The sequence below is a fragment of the Strigops habroptila genome, chromosome 20, assembly GCF_004027225.2.
Source record: "Strigops habroptila isolate Jane chromosome 20, bStrHab1.2.pri, whole genome shotgun sequence".
Taxonomy (NCBI): Eukaryota; Metazoa; Chordata; class Aves; order Psittaciformes; family Psittacidae; genus Strigops; species Strigops habroptila.
The window spans coordinates 2,145,251-2,159,510 of record NC_044296.2 but is presented as its reverse complement, the minus strand read 5'-3'; the positions used below and the strand labels follow the sequence as shown (position 1 = coordinate 2,159,510).

At 55.5% G+C, this 14,260-nt stretch overlaps 1 protein-coding gene across 1 annotated transcript; it reads left to right on the top strand.

Annotated features, from left to right (window-relative positions):
• Positions 1 to 3,890: 3,890 nt before the first annotated feature.
• Positions 3,891 to 13,238, top strand: MEX3D (mex-3 RNA binding family member D). The gene is made up of 2 exons (XM_030509406.1): positions 3,891 to 4,468; positions 11,596 to 13,238. Exons 1-2 carry the CDS (start codon positions 3,976 to 3,978, stop codon positions 12,861 to 12,863), a joined length of 1,761 nt encoding a protein of 586 aa, XP_030365266.1. The 5' UTR covers positions 3,891 to 3,975; the 3' UTR covers positions 12,864 to 13,238.
• Positions 13,239 to 14,260: the final 1,022 nt, after the last annotated feature.

The window sequence follows — 14,260 nt, the reverse complement described above, 5'->3', positions numbered from 1 at the left end:
TCTGCACTTGTTTGTCTTCAGTGGCAAGACTCTGGAACTTCTTAGCTGTAGGAATCTGGTTTTATTTGCATATATAAATTACAGGTCTTCTGCTAAATAGACCCCTAGGTTTGAGCTTCTGGAAGGAGATGGTAAAAAGTTATTACTTGGTTTTGTTTGTAATTGGAGGCTAATCCAGGAGATAGAACTGGACTGTCAAGCCCATTTAATGGGGGTTAGTGATCCGACGGGCTGTAAAGCTTGGTGTGCCATCTTTTATTTCTCATGCTTTTGTCTGATCTGAAATCAATCTTGGTTTTCCATCCAGTCTGCTCTCACAACTTCTCAGAAGACATTACCTGAAAGCTAGAGCCTTCATTAATCTAATGCATGAAAAAGAGACATTTGCTAATGGCTTCTCCTAAAATGCCTTTGTTATGTGCTGCTGAAGTAGGCAAATCTGTTAAGATAACGTGTTGGTGGCACCGAGAGATAACAGAAGAAAGGCTGCTGGGATGGTTGATGCCTAGAGGGTCGCAGTTGTCCATGCTTTAAGTTATGTAGTACTTGGTCAGTTGTAGCCTGTGCCTCTCATGCAGTTTCTGCATGTCATGTTGGCATTGAGCCTTGTCACCTTGAGCTCTCTCCATATGATGTTCCCTCAGTGAGCTACTTTGTGAGATGACTGATCTCAAACTTAGGTCATTTTTCAAGTTACAGATCTTGTCAATCTGTCTGGCTCCACCTACATGCAGTGATTCAGCTCCTGATGTGCTGAAATATTCCCTTAAACCTTCCCACACACAGTAAGGACTTATTTTCTATTTCTCCAAGCTGCACAATCTCTTCTGCACTGTGCTCAAAGCCTGGATTGTTTGAGTGATGTTTGCACGAGCTTGAAGAAACAGTGCAGAAAGCAGAGTTTGATCTCCTAAAGAGTCAGAGGAGCAACTACAGTAGTTCTTCGGAAGTATTTCCCCGCCCCTAAACTTTGGATCCCATTGACAGCATTTGACTAATGTGCTGTGGAGTAGGCAAATGGATAAACAGTGGGAGTTTTGGTTTGGGAGGGGGAGGTCCCCCCATGTGTTCAGTATTCCCCTCTTTAAGGGTTGGTCTACAAAAGGATGGTCTTTATAGCAGAATAAATACTCTAGCTAGGGTGTTGTAACTTCTGCCTTTGCACACTTGACCTGGAGTAAGAGTGGCTGTTGCAAATGGTACTCAGGGGAGTTGGGTTTGTGTAGCTGTGGTGGTACTAATGACTCTGCTGTGGGTATATTGCTCCGTTTCCCCCTACAGAAAAAGGCTTAATGGGCTGATAGACCTCTGTTTTGCTTTAGTCCAGTGTTCTTTAATTCCCTGTATATCTCCAAGGGGTTGTACTGGTCATTTTGGGGGGTATCTTTGTTCTGTGGATAGTCAGAGACCATCTGACAATCCACATTATAGGCAGCATAAACTAGAGGCATCCTGATTAGAGGCAGCAGAAAGAGGCAGCTGAAGCAATCGTGAATGATCCCTGATAGGAAATGGGGAAACCACATGGAGGGATGGGCTTGGGAGCAGCAAGCAAGCATCTGCTCTCTTGTCTGCAGGGAAGTTGGCTCTTCTCTATGAGCTCCTGCTCATTACCCAGGTTAAAAAACCCCAAAACCAAAGGCAACTTGGTGTCAGGAGTGAAATTAAGAATCCAAGAAGAAAGTGTGAGCTAGTTCTGAAAATGGATCAGATCATAGGCACAGCATCTACAAAACGGGTTGGCCAGAAGCACTTAAAATAACAACTGGCAGTTTCTCTGGGTGTTATTGGATGTAGTAACGTGCCAAAAGGACTGAGGCAGCACAGAGCAGGCAAAACCAGCAATGTCTGGAGAGGGCATTGCTGTTGCTGAGGTGAATTTCAAAGCCCATGTCCAACGCTTCTCATGAGACTTAAGAGGCAGTGACATGGTGGCAAGGAGTGTGTTAGTACTGGAGTTGCAGCAAGGCCATAAGGAGCAGTTCCGAACAGTTCAGGTGCTGGTGTGGTCTGTGTTGGTGCAGGTTGGCCAGAGAAGTTAGCAGAGACATTGTGGTGGTTCTTCATGGGTTTTCTACATTTTCCGGAACTGGGAGAAGCTCATAAGGGAGTGGTTGTACTGTTGTGTCTCAAATAACGCAGAACCCGCTATTTTTAGTAGTTTAGTGGGGCATCCCAGCTTACTAGGTTATAGATATTTGGGGGAGTGAGTGGGGGAGATGTCTCACAGCCAGCTTGTGTGGCTCACATCTGGTTTTACCACATCTGTGCCTGGAGGAGAAGCTTCAATAGGTGTGAACTCTCCGTAATACACCTGGAGCCAGCTCTTGGAACAGCTCGTGTCATGGGGAAGACACGTCTGAAGTGGGAGAATTCCCAGAGCTGCGATCAGGTCGATGCATCTGTGTAAGCACTGAGAAGTATGGATGGACACGGGCAGATCTCTGTGAAAGCAAGCCATGAAGTCCCTACAGTTCCTCTGCAGCAGCCAGTCAGCAAGAGCTGCTGAAAGCTCACTGCCAGGACCTCTGCAGGTAAAACAGGAGGGGAAGAAGCTTGTTCCCTGTTTTCATGATTTCATCTTACCAGCTCAAAGGTGTGGGGTTTAGTTGGCAGGTAAGAGAAATGGGAAGTGAGGAGGCAGTTCCTGGTGGCTGTTGGTTTGATGGAAAGATCCCATGGAAGTTTATGGTGAGTTATTCAGAGTATCAGAAGGTGAAAGTCCCTTTCCATAGGAGAGTCACCAGGGGAAGGGCAAAACTTGGAGGCACAAGGACAGACTGTGTGGCTCATGTGTTTGAACCACTGACCAGCAGGAGTTAATGAGTTAATGTTTCCCGGGATCTGTGAAATGTGAAGAGAGTGGGGCGGTTTCTAGACCAGACACCGATGGTTCTTGCAGTTAAAACCAATCCTAAACTGAATGGTTGAATTGGTCCCAAAGGCAGTGACTGGGAAGGACCATGATGTGAAAATTGAGAATTTGAAGCTTGAGAAGGGGACCTGTGGAATTTGAGCATCTGGGCATTTGAGGTAGTGGGTGAGCTGATGGTCTCTACTGTTACAATGCATTAGTGTGCTGTGCTGTCCCTGCCAGGAAGGGTTCCTTAAAGCTCTGACTGTTGAAGGTCACAGAATCCCAGACTGGTTTGGGTTGGAGGAACCTTAAAGCTCCTCCAGTTCCAGCCCCCTGCCACGGGCAGGGACACCTTCCACTAGAGCAGGTTGCTCCAAGCCCCTGTGTCCAACCTGGCCTTGAACACTGCCAGGGATGGAGCAGCCATAGTGGTGTCTCACCACTCTTGTAAGCTGGAAGAAGAAAATACCCTCAAGTACCCGAACCATGGCTGTGCTGCAGATACACCCCTTCAAGTGCTTGGTAAATCACGAGTGGGATGGATGGGTGGATGGATGGGTGGATGGATGGATGGATGGTGTGACTCTGTGCCTTCTTCTGATGGAACTTCGTAGAGCTGCCACCGCTGGACTGGGAGTGAGCTGCGGTGTGAAGAACCGAGTAACGGCAGCTGCACGCCTGCCACCGCTCCCGCCCTGCTCGGTGTCTATCACACCTTTGCGATAGGAAACACGCAGTGTTGGCGCCGGTGGAGGGTCGGAGCGTGGTGCCGGGGGTCTGCCGTACAACCGGGATGGGAGGGAGCGTCCCGGCTCTCTCTTCTCGCCCGTATCTTCCCCATCCCCCGCGGCGTTCCCTGCCCGCCCGGAGGGGGGGGTGCGGTGGGGCGGTGCCGGTGGGCGCGGGCAGCGCGCGCTCTCCCTCGGCGTGGCGGGGGTGGGCGGGGCCTCCTCACCGGGGGTGGGTGTGGCCTCGCGGCGCGCATGCGCGCGGCGGGGCGCGGCCCCCATTGTCGGGGCGGGGTGACGTCGGGGCGGGGTGCGGCGCGGCGCGGCGGGGGGCGCGCGCAGAGAGGCGGCGTGCGGCGGGCACCGGCACCGCCCCGGCCAGACACCGCCATGCCCGGCTCCATCTACCAGCCCGAGGGCGGGCAGCCCGCCCGTGGCCCGCCGCGCTGCCTGGCGCTGCTCAGCCCGCCGCCGCCCGCCGGGCAGGACCCACCCGAGCCCGAGCCCGGGCGGGAGCGGGAGGGGCCGCCGGCAGCGCAGGGTGAAGCCGCCGCCCTGAGGTTCGCCCTGGACCGGCTCTCGCTGCTGGGGCTGGAGGAGGCAGAGGCGGGCGGCGCGGGGCCGGAGGAGCCGGAGGCGGCGGCGGGAGGCGCGGGGCCGGGCGGCCTGCAGGCGCGGGAGCGCGGCGGCGGCGGCTCCCCCCCGGCCACCGGCACCGCCTCCCCCCCGGCCGCCTTCGGTAACTTCGGGCCGCACCTTGCCGCGCCCGCCGCGCTGCTGGAGCCGCTGGGCGCCCTGGGGAGCAGGAAGAAGAGCGTGAACATGACCGAGTGCGTGCCCGTGCCCAGCTCCGAACACGTCGCCGAGATCGTGGGCCGCCAAGGTAACACCGCCCACCACCCCGGGACCCCCTTCACGGACACCCCTCCCTTTCGGCCGCCCCGGCCAGGTCCCACGTTATTTGGGTCAGTTTTGGGGCTTTGTCTCCGTGCCCGGTAACGCGGAGGCGGAAACTTAACGGCGGCAAATCCCGCGGCCCTGAAACTCCTCCCGCGGGTTCTCGGAGCTGCTCCGCTTTGTGCTGGTCCCCAACGCGCCGGCTCTAAATATTCATTAAAGTCGATCTAGAGCAGCGAAGCGGTTGCGGGGGGGATCAAGCCCTTGTGGCCACGGGAAGTTCCCGTGGGAGCTGCCAGGACACGAAGCTTTGGGTTTATTGTAGTTGAGTCCCTCTTCTCTCCCTATCTCAACCCTCCTGCTCCGGTGCGTAAATGCTAACTCGGTATCTTGGACTTGGTATATAAATGATAATTAATCTGGTCGTTGATGAGGAGCCCGGAGCTGTCACCAAAGGACACCTGGGCACGGCTCAGCCCCAGCCCATTGTGGGTGTGCCTGGTGTGGGCTTTGTCTGGAGGAAACCCCAAACAGCATTGCACCGAAGTTCCATCTTTAGGAGATAATAATTAGTATTAAAAAAAGACCCGAAGGGAGGAGGATTTAAGGGGAAAAAAAGGAAATAAAAGGGAAAGGAACTGCTGCCTGCCGGAATCCCAGCAGTGATGGGCAGTTGGGCTGTAGGGAGCCTGACCTCTGGGATGTTTTTGCCACACGGGGCTCTGGCACCCCAGCCCTGCCCTGACTCTCTGGCCGTCTTCATCCTCAGCCGTGGGGCTGCGGGATAAGGGGCTTTGGGGGGATTCTTTTCCTAGGGGGAAGCGGGGAGCTGGGCAGCCTCATTGTTCTCTTTGTTAGCCAGAGCCATGCTGTGATGAGCGCGGTGACATCATGCTCTACGCTTCCCATTGGCCTGCGCCGCCTCCCAGCCGGCCCCGCTTCCCAACCTCCCAACTTTCCACGCACCCCTCACCGGTCCCACCGCCCTGATGCCGGTGCTGGGCCAAACTGGGGCCCCAAAGCCCGTTATACCACCAGAGGAGAGGAGCGAGACACTGTGCCCTGCTCCGGAGGATGCTGCTGCTCCCTGGGCTGGAAGGGGACATGGATTTGGTGGCTTCACTGGTGGGATCTGCAGAACCCCAGGGTCCAGCAACTTGAAAGCAAACCCATAACGGATCCTGGCCTCCATTGGGAAATGTGTTGTCTCTGCAAGTTCAAGGAGGTTGGAGGAATGGCTACTTTTGGGTTGGCAGTTGACACCCTTCCTCGCAGCAGCTGAGGTCGGGTGTTTGGGCTGTGGTGAGGTCCCAGTGCTGCGCGTCCAGCATCCTGACAAGCTCAATGTACACCAAGGTACCTGCCCAAATCCCTCACGCAGAGTTTGGGTGCTTGCTAAACTCCACAGGCTCCTGGGGCTCGTGGAAAAGAACTGCAAAAGGGGTGATTACGCCAGCTTGAGGAGGGGTGCTGGGGGGGCTTTGTATCCAGCCAGTGGGCTTGGGGGGGGCCTGAGACCAGTGATGGACTAGAGCTACCCGCTGCTGCCCTAGCCCATGGGCAGGAACAGCTCACCTGGGGGGTTTCCCTCCCTTGTTTCCTGCCCCTCTCCTGCTCTCAGCTTTTCTGCGGCTCATGAAGACACCACACCATGACCCTGCTGTTCTGGGTTTTGGGCATGAAGGTGGGGGGGGGGGCTCAGCATTTGGCATTCCCAGCTCTCACTGGCAGGGGGTGTGAATGGGACGGGGCTGCCAGTCTTTGTGCTCCGGCTGCTCTCTGCTGCTGCCAGCAGCTTCTTTAAACCAGGGCTGTGCGAGGCCGGCGCAGTCCAAGCAGAGCGATACCCAGGCTGCTCATGGCTGCTCGCACCTCCCCATACCTCACACCGAGCTCAAAGATGAGCGGAGCTCTTCTCACTCCTCCTGCACCCAGGTTCTTCTGGTTCCCCAGGTCCCCACATGTGAGTCTCCCTCGGTCTTCAGTAGCCCTGAAGCAGTGTGGAGATGAGTCTTGGGGTGCTTTGGGCCTGGTGTTGTCCCAGTGGTGAGAGGTGCTGCTGGTGATGCTGCAGGGCTGGGTTGGACAGCCCTGGGCTGTGTCCCTTTCACTCTTCCTGCACCACACAGCCCAGCCATGACCTGGGAGCAGGCGCTTGCGGTGCTGCTGTGCTCAGAACATAGGAAGGGGTAGATATGGATAGCAGGTGCCCTGGGAGGGTTTTGAGCAGGGGCAAGGCTGGGTTTCTCTCCCCGTACATCATGTGCTGAGGGGCACTCATGGGGTGCTTTGGTCTTGCTGTCCCCAGAGCTTGGTGGCCCCTTGCAGCCATCGAGGAGAGTCAGGATGTGGCTGGGAGCTCCTGGCGGCTGGGGCAGCACTTTGGCTTCAGTCCTTTGGAGGCTGTCAGATGCAATTTCTTCTCCTTTTTCTTCAGTTTTTTAACTCTAAATCCACTAATTTAACACTTTGCAGAAGGGAGCAGCAGCTGCTCAGCAGGTAAATGTTGTGTAAAGCAGATCTGTGTCTTCATTGCTGAGCTGAAGAGGGTTGCTGTGACCCCTTGTCTATTGGCAATGGTGCAGAGCTGGATCTGTGTATTTCCTTCCCTCTGCCCATGGCCCCCAAACGGCAGCATGGCTTAAGGGGTGATGTGGCCATGCCTTTGCCAGCAACCCCCTTCGTGACTCTTGCTGTGGGAGGAACCATCTCCAGAAAGTGCTGTAGTGAGGGCTCCTCCTGCTAACCAGCAGAAAGAGTGGTAGTGATAACGGAAATCCCAGGAGAAAATGGAGATAGGGATAATGGGGCAGGCTGGCTCTTGCGTGTCAGCATTGTGTTGGCATAGCTCCCTGGTGTCCCAGCTTTGGAGGTGTGTTTCCAGCAGCTTCTGCCCAGTGAGGCCATAGGAGGTGATGGGCAGCCGAGAGCCACAGGCTCTACTCTCCCCTCCAACATCACATGCCTCTGATGGGATGGAGCCAGCCATGGCTCCTCTCCTGGGCTCTGCTTCCCCATCTGCACTATGGGTACACAGGGACTGTGTGCAGCTTTGCAAAGGATTTGGGAAAGCTGCTGCTCATAGAAGATGTTGGGATGCTCAAAGAGGGGATCCAGGGAAGGATGAAATTGGGCAGTTCTGCTCCCTGCTGGGGTGCGAGGCATGTTCTGGTGCTTGGAGGGTGCACATGGAGACAGCAGGCCTTGGTTTCTGGGCCAACCTGAGCATCTGTAAACTTGCTGTGGATTTCTGGGGCTGCCATCAATCCTCTTGTGTTCCTCAGGCCTGGGCTGCTGCTGGTTGTCCTGTGCACATCATGTGATGTCCTTTGGGACTGGCCTGGCTGCCTTTTTCCACCTCTCTGGGTTGTAGGAGAGCCAGAAACTCCAGGGAGGACTTATGTCAGTCTTCCAGTACGTAAAGGGGCCGACAAGAAACCTGGAGAGGGGCTTTGGACAAGGGCCTGTAGAGGCAGGACAAGGGGGAATGGCTTTAACCTGCCAGAGGGGAGATTGAGATGGGCAGAAGTTCTCCCCTGTGAGGGTGCTGAGGCGCTGGCACAGGGTGCCCAGAGAAGCTGTGGCTGCCCCATCCCTGGCAGTGTTCAAGGCCAGGTTGGACACAGGGGCTTGGAGCAACCTGCTCTAGTGGAAGGTGTCCCTGCCCGTGGCAGGGGGTTGGAACTGGATGAGCTTTAACGTCCTTTGTCCTGTCCCTACAGGCCCTTGTCCAAAGCCCCTCTCCAGCTTTCTTGTAGCCCCTTTAGGCACTGGAGCTGCTCTAAGATCTCCCCTTCAGGAGCCTTCTCTTCTCCAGGCTGCCCCAGCCCAGCTCTCTCAGCCTGGCTCCAGAGCAGAGCTGCTCCAGCCCTCGCAGCATCTCTGTGGCCTCCTCTGGACTTGCTCCAGCAGCTCCACGTCCCTCTTGTGCTGTTGCCCCAGAGCTGGATCAGGACTGCAGGGGGGGGTCTCCCCAGAGCACAGCAGAGGGGGAGAATCCCCTCCTTTGACCCGCTGCTCACACTCTGGGGGTGCAGCCCAGCACACGGAGGAGTTCTGGGCTCAATGGCTGCATCATGGGGAGCTTCTGCTCAACCAACAGCTCAAGTCCTTCTCCTCAGGGCTGCATCCTGAGGATGGAGGGGCACTTCACACACACTTCCTGAGCCTGTGCTGTACTGCTTTTCACAGAACCGTAGAATGGTTTGGGTTGGAAAGGACCTTAAGATCATCTAGTTTTGAGCCACAAATGGGCTCTTGTAACAGTTGGAGCCCTGATCTGGGCTTATAGTAGAGGGCAAAGTCCTCTTTGGTGGTGCCAAGAGAGAACATTCAGGAAGAGCAGCTGCCTTTCTTGGAGTGCCACTTCCATCACCACCTCATTCCAGCAAGAATTCCCCTGGGATTCTGTTTCTTGTCTGCAACTGATGATTTCTCAGCCTATAGGATGGTGGGACAGGACCAGCCATGGTCCTGCAGCTCTGTGAGGCAGCTTTGTGGAGTGGAGCGTGCTGGGGGTGGGCAGGCTGCGGCTCGGAGCTGGCAACAGTGGAAGAGAAGGCTGTAGATCTGAGATGGGTGGTTTTGAGGGAAGCATCCAGCTCCTGCCCCTCCATCGGTGCTGTCTCTGGGTGGTGGTGTGAAGGGCTATGACTCAGTGGGGTTGTGTTTGCTTGAGACCCCTGGAATGGGGCGGGGAGGGGGTGTGCGGCTGGGCACAGCCATGGGTTGTCGTGATGAGCTGGGGCCCACAGGGACATGGAGCTCTGCCAAAGAGCTGTAACGTGGTGACTGAGCCGTTCCCGGGCTCTGATGGTGAAATGGGATCTGTGGGGTCTGCAGCACCCCTGCGTCCACTTCCCAACTGTACCCTGTGGTTTTAGGGGGTGTTTCCTTTTGGATCTGAAAAGTGCTTTTAAAGTTACCTTGTTTATACACTTGTAGCAAAGTCTGGCACCTCGTTTTTGCCCTCTCTCATCATTAGTACTGTGCACCAGCCTTTGGGAAAGTCTGAAAGGTTGGCAATACCAAAACCACTGCCACTTGGTTGAGGTAAGGCACTTGATCTGGCAGTGCTGGACGAGGACATGCCTGCATTGGGGCCAGCCAGCAGTGCTGCCCATGTCCTCTCCACAGCCCCCATCTGGCACAACCCCTTCCAGCAGGGTTGTGCTGCACTGACTGCGGAAGGATGCAAAATCAGGACAGTGTTTTCACAGCATACTTGGGTGGGGGCTTGTGGAGACCCATCTGAAATATTTCATACTTGTGTGGATCATAGAATCACAGACTGTTGGGTTGGAAGGGACCTTAAAGCTCATCCAGTTCCAACCGCCTACCATGGACAGGGACACCTTCCACTAGAGCAGGTTGCTCCAAGCCCCTGTGTCCAACCTGGCCTTGAACACTGCCAGGGATGGGGCAGCCACAGCTTCTCTGGGCACCCTGTGCCAGCGCCTCAGCACCCTCACAGGGAAGAGCTTCTGCCTAAGAGCCCATCTCAATCTCCCCTCTGGCAGGTTAAAGCCATTCCCCTTGGCCTGTCCCTACAGGCCCTTGCCCAAAGCCCCTCTCCAGGTTTCCTGGAGCCCCTTTAGGCACTGGAGCTGCTCTAAGGTCTCCCCTTCAGGAGCCTTCTCTTCTCCAGGCTGCCCCAGCCCAGCGCTCTCAGCCTGGCTCCAGAGCAGAGCTGCTCCAGCCCTCACAGCATGTCCATGGCCTCCTCTGGCCTCGCTCCAGCAGCTCAATGTCCCTCTTGTGCTGTTGCCCCAGAGCTGGATCAGGACTGCAGAGGGGGTCTCCCCAGAGCGCAGCAGGGGGTGAGAATCCCCTCCCTTGACCTGCTGCTCATGCTCTGGGGGTGCTTTGGCTTTGTGTGAGGAGCTGAGGTCTCCCCGCTAGAGTGCAGCTATTTATCCATGTGGATCTGCAGCAACGAGGTTTGCAGTGGACAGGGACAGTCTTGGGGCTCTGATGGGGCACCTTCCATCCCAGTGGGCTGCCAGCTTTGCTTTGGGTGCCCTGCAAATCTCAGGGGATGTTGGAAGGTGGGAAACAGGATCACTGGCCCTCCTGTGCCAGAGTGGAGAGTGGCAGCAGGGCCGAGTGCCTGGTCATGAGAATTCAATGAAGTGTGTGCAGTGGAGCACAAGCAGAGCGGATGTAATTTTCAGGGATGCAGGGAGCGGTGCTGTTCTCACAGCCAGAGACAGCTCCAGGGTGAAAGCAGCAACGCCCAGTCCCGGCACAGAGCTGAAGCCTTTGGCTGGCCAGGCACTGCCTGGACTCGCAGCCAAAGCCCAGCTCACCATGGGAGGGAAGGGACAGGGCTGCGCTGGGGCAGAGCTGGCAGCACAGTCATGGTCTCCTGCATCGCAGCCGGGCTCTGCCTGCTGAATCATGTTCCTCATGCATGGAAGCAGGTCTGTCCAGAACGGGGAGCGCCAGTGCCCCGCAAGCACCTGCCCCGGGGTTCCCTCCCATTCCACCCAGCCAGGGAGACCCAGCTCCCTCGTCCTGTCCCTCCAGGGCCATCGCAGCTTACGCTGGGCTTTGGCCAGGGCTGAGTTGCAGGTTTAGCTGATGGCTGGGAGGTGTCGACAAAACCTGCAGGATCCAAACAAGCCTTTTCATGGAGTCCCAGACTGGTTTGGGTTGGAAGGGACCTTAAAGCTCATGCAGTTCCAACCCCCTGCCACCTTCCACTAGAGCAGGTTGCTCCAAGCCCTGTCCAACCTGGCCTTGAACACTGCCAGGGATGGGGCAGCCACAGCTTCTCTGGGAAAAGTCTGTGCCAGCGCCTCAGCACCCTCACAGGGAAGAGCTTCTGCCTCAGAACTCATCTCAATCTCCCCTCTGGCAGGTTAAAACCATTCCCCTTGTCCTGTCCCTACAGGCCCTTGTCCAAAGCCCCTCTCCAGGTTTCTTGTATCCCCTTTTTGCACTGGGAGCTGCTCTAAAGTCTCTTCCTTTGTGTATCAGGTGCAGAAACAAAGAGACCCACTAGTTCCTGTTGGTCCTGCATCTCCCCGTCCCTGCAGGGTGAACAGGTAGTGCCTGCGAGGTCTCAGCTTTAACGTGTCATGTTTTTTTCCCCTTCTTCTTGCACTGCAGGCTGCAAAATCAAAGCCCTACGTGCCAAGACCAACACGTACATCAAGACACCAGTCAGGGGCGAGGAGCCCGTTTTCATTGTGACTGGGAGGAAGGAGGACGTGGAGATGGCGAAAAGAGAGATCCTCTCGGCTGCCGAGCACTTCTCCATGATCCGGGCAACGCGCAACAAAGTGAATGGGCTGACAGGAGCAATGCAGGGTCCCCCCAACCTGCCAGGGCAGACCACCATCCAGGTGAGGGTCCCGTACCGGGTGGTGGGGCTGGTGGTGGGGCCCAAGGGAGCCACCATCAAGCGGATCCAGCAGCAGACGCACACCTACATTGTGACCCCCAGCCGGGACAAGGAGCCCGTCTTCGAGGTGACGGGCATGCCTGAGAACGTGGACCGTGCTCGGGAGGAGATCGAGGCACACATCACCATGCGGACAGGCTCCTTCATCGATGTCAATGCAGACAACGACTTCCATTCCAATGGCACTGACGTCTGCCTCGACCTGCAGGGCAGCACAGCCAGCCTGTGGGCCAAGGCACCCCACCCTGCCCACCGCCCCCCAGCCACCCTCCGCAACGACAGCCTCAGCTCCCTGGGCAGCACCTCCACCGAGTCCTACTACAGCGGGAGGGTGGCAGATGCCAGCCCCACCAGCCCCTACAGCACCAGCAGCGGCTTCACCTTCAGCGAGCCACCGGCTGCGCTGGGCTCAGAGGAGTGCGACTTTGGCTTTGACTTCTTGGCTCGCGACCTCACGACACCCACCACCACCATCTGGTCACCCTTTGAGCGCTCAGGCAACCCCTTGCAAGCCTTCAGCAGCTGCTCGTCCATCAATGGCTCTCAGAGACGCAACAGTGGCACGGCCACGCCGCGCCACTCACCCACCCTCCCTGAGAGCGGTGCCACGGGCCTGGACCACCCCTTGGCACGCCGCATCCAGAGTGACCCCGTCAGCACCTTGTCCTGGCTGCCCACCCAAGGCTCGCTGTCCTCCTTCTCCAACAGCACCGGCTACTCCTCCTCTTCCTCGCTGCCCGGCAGCATCTCCGCCACCTCAGGCTCGCCCACTGACTCCAGCAGCTCCGATGGGCACCGCAAGAGTTCCCGTGAGTGCATGGTGTGCTTCGAGAGCGAGGTGATCGCTGCCCTTGTGCCCTGTGGCCACAACCTCTTCTGCATGGAGTGCGCCATGCGCATCTGCGGCAAGGCCGAGCCCGAGTGTCCCGCGTGCCACACTCCTGCCACGCAAGCCATCCACATCTTCTCCTAGCCGGGGCTGGCTCGCCCTCCCCTCCACCCCAGCCCAGCTTTTTAAGGACTTGGAAAACTGTTGAAATCAACCTTTTTATTTAATAACGGATCCGATGGGTGCACGGGGTGGGGCGGGAGGGGAGAGGCTGCTGCTCGCTGGCTGCAGAGGAGGAGAGGGCAGGACGGCAGCCGAAATCCAGGGGGTCGGGAGGGGTGGGGATGAAGAAGACAACGAGGAAGAGGGGTGGTGAGGAGGCATCTCCAATGTTTACAGAATAGCTTTAACTCTCCACCCGGCCACAGTGCCTGGGAGGAGGAAGCCCAGCTGTTCTTCAACAGTCCTTCCCAAATAGCAGTATTCAGTTTGCAAAGTGAAATAAACAGAGAGAAAAGGTCCGGTTGCACTTTTTATTTTTAGGACACACAAGGGTTGTCTTTTATTTTTTTAAAATCATTCTATTCTAAATCTTTTTTTTGTTGTTGTCATTGTTCCTTTTGTATGTAGCCTTTTTTTTTATTATTATTATTTTTGTCACTTCTATAGATATATATATTATATTTTTGTTTTTGTAATGCAGGTCTTACCTTCTATTCTGCCAATGTGAAAACTGCCCAAAAACGTGTGACAAGAGGTCAGGGGTCGGGGCTGTCGGGGCCTCACTGGGTGGAGGGGTGCAGTGAACACGCTGTGTTGCAGATAGCAGACAGATTCTATCTCCTTTTTATTTTTTGCTTGGTTTTTGTTTTGTTGGGGTTTGGGGGTTTTGGTTTTTTTTTTTGTTGTTGTTTTTTTGTTTTGGGTTTTTTTTTTTTTTTTGGTTGTCTTTTGTTGGGTTTTTTTTTTTGTTTTTACCTCTTTATGTATATGTAGGGAATTTATAGGAAAATATGTACTTTATTGAATAAATTTTAAAAACTAAAATATATTTTATTTTAAAAAAGAAAATAACGGACCTTTAACCTTCCATGGCTAAAGTACTGATTATATATTTGCTGAGCTGACTTGACGGTTATGAAAATTGTATCAAGAGTTTTATTTTTTGACTTCAAAGCCTTCTTAATAAAGACTTTTTACTATATATGAATTCCTGTGGTCACTTCAGTGTCTCACTGCCAGCAGCCTTCCAGCGCCTGTTCCAGCATCCTCAGGACCAGGCATCCTGCTTGGGTTTGGCATCATGTGTCTGCTGGTCCCTCAGCTGCTGAGACACCTCAAACATCCTCATTGCTGCATCCCTGGGTGCCGTCGTCGTCACATGGATAGTAAAGAATCTCATAGACGTTAAGCAGGAGTTCTTCCCTGTGAGGGTGCTGAGGCGCTGGCACAGGGTGCCCAGAGAAGCTGTGGCTGCCCCATCCCTGGCAGTGCTCAAGGGCAGGTTGGACACAGGGGCTTGGAGCAACCTGCTCTAGTGG

Coding starts and splice junctions, on each gene's coding strand:
- MEX3D (XM_030509406.1), top strand. CDS start 3,976: ATGCCCGGCTCCATCTACCAGCCCGAGGGCGGGCAGCCCGCCCGTGGC. Junction 4,469..11,595: donor CGAGATCGTGGGCCGCCAAG/GTAACACCGCCC, acceptor CTTGCACTGCAG/GCTGCAAAATCAAAGCCCTA.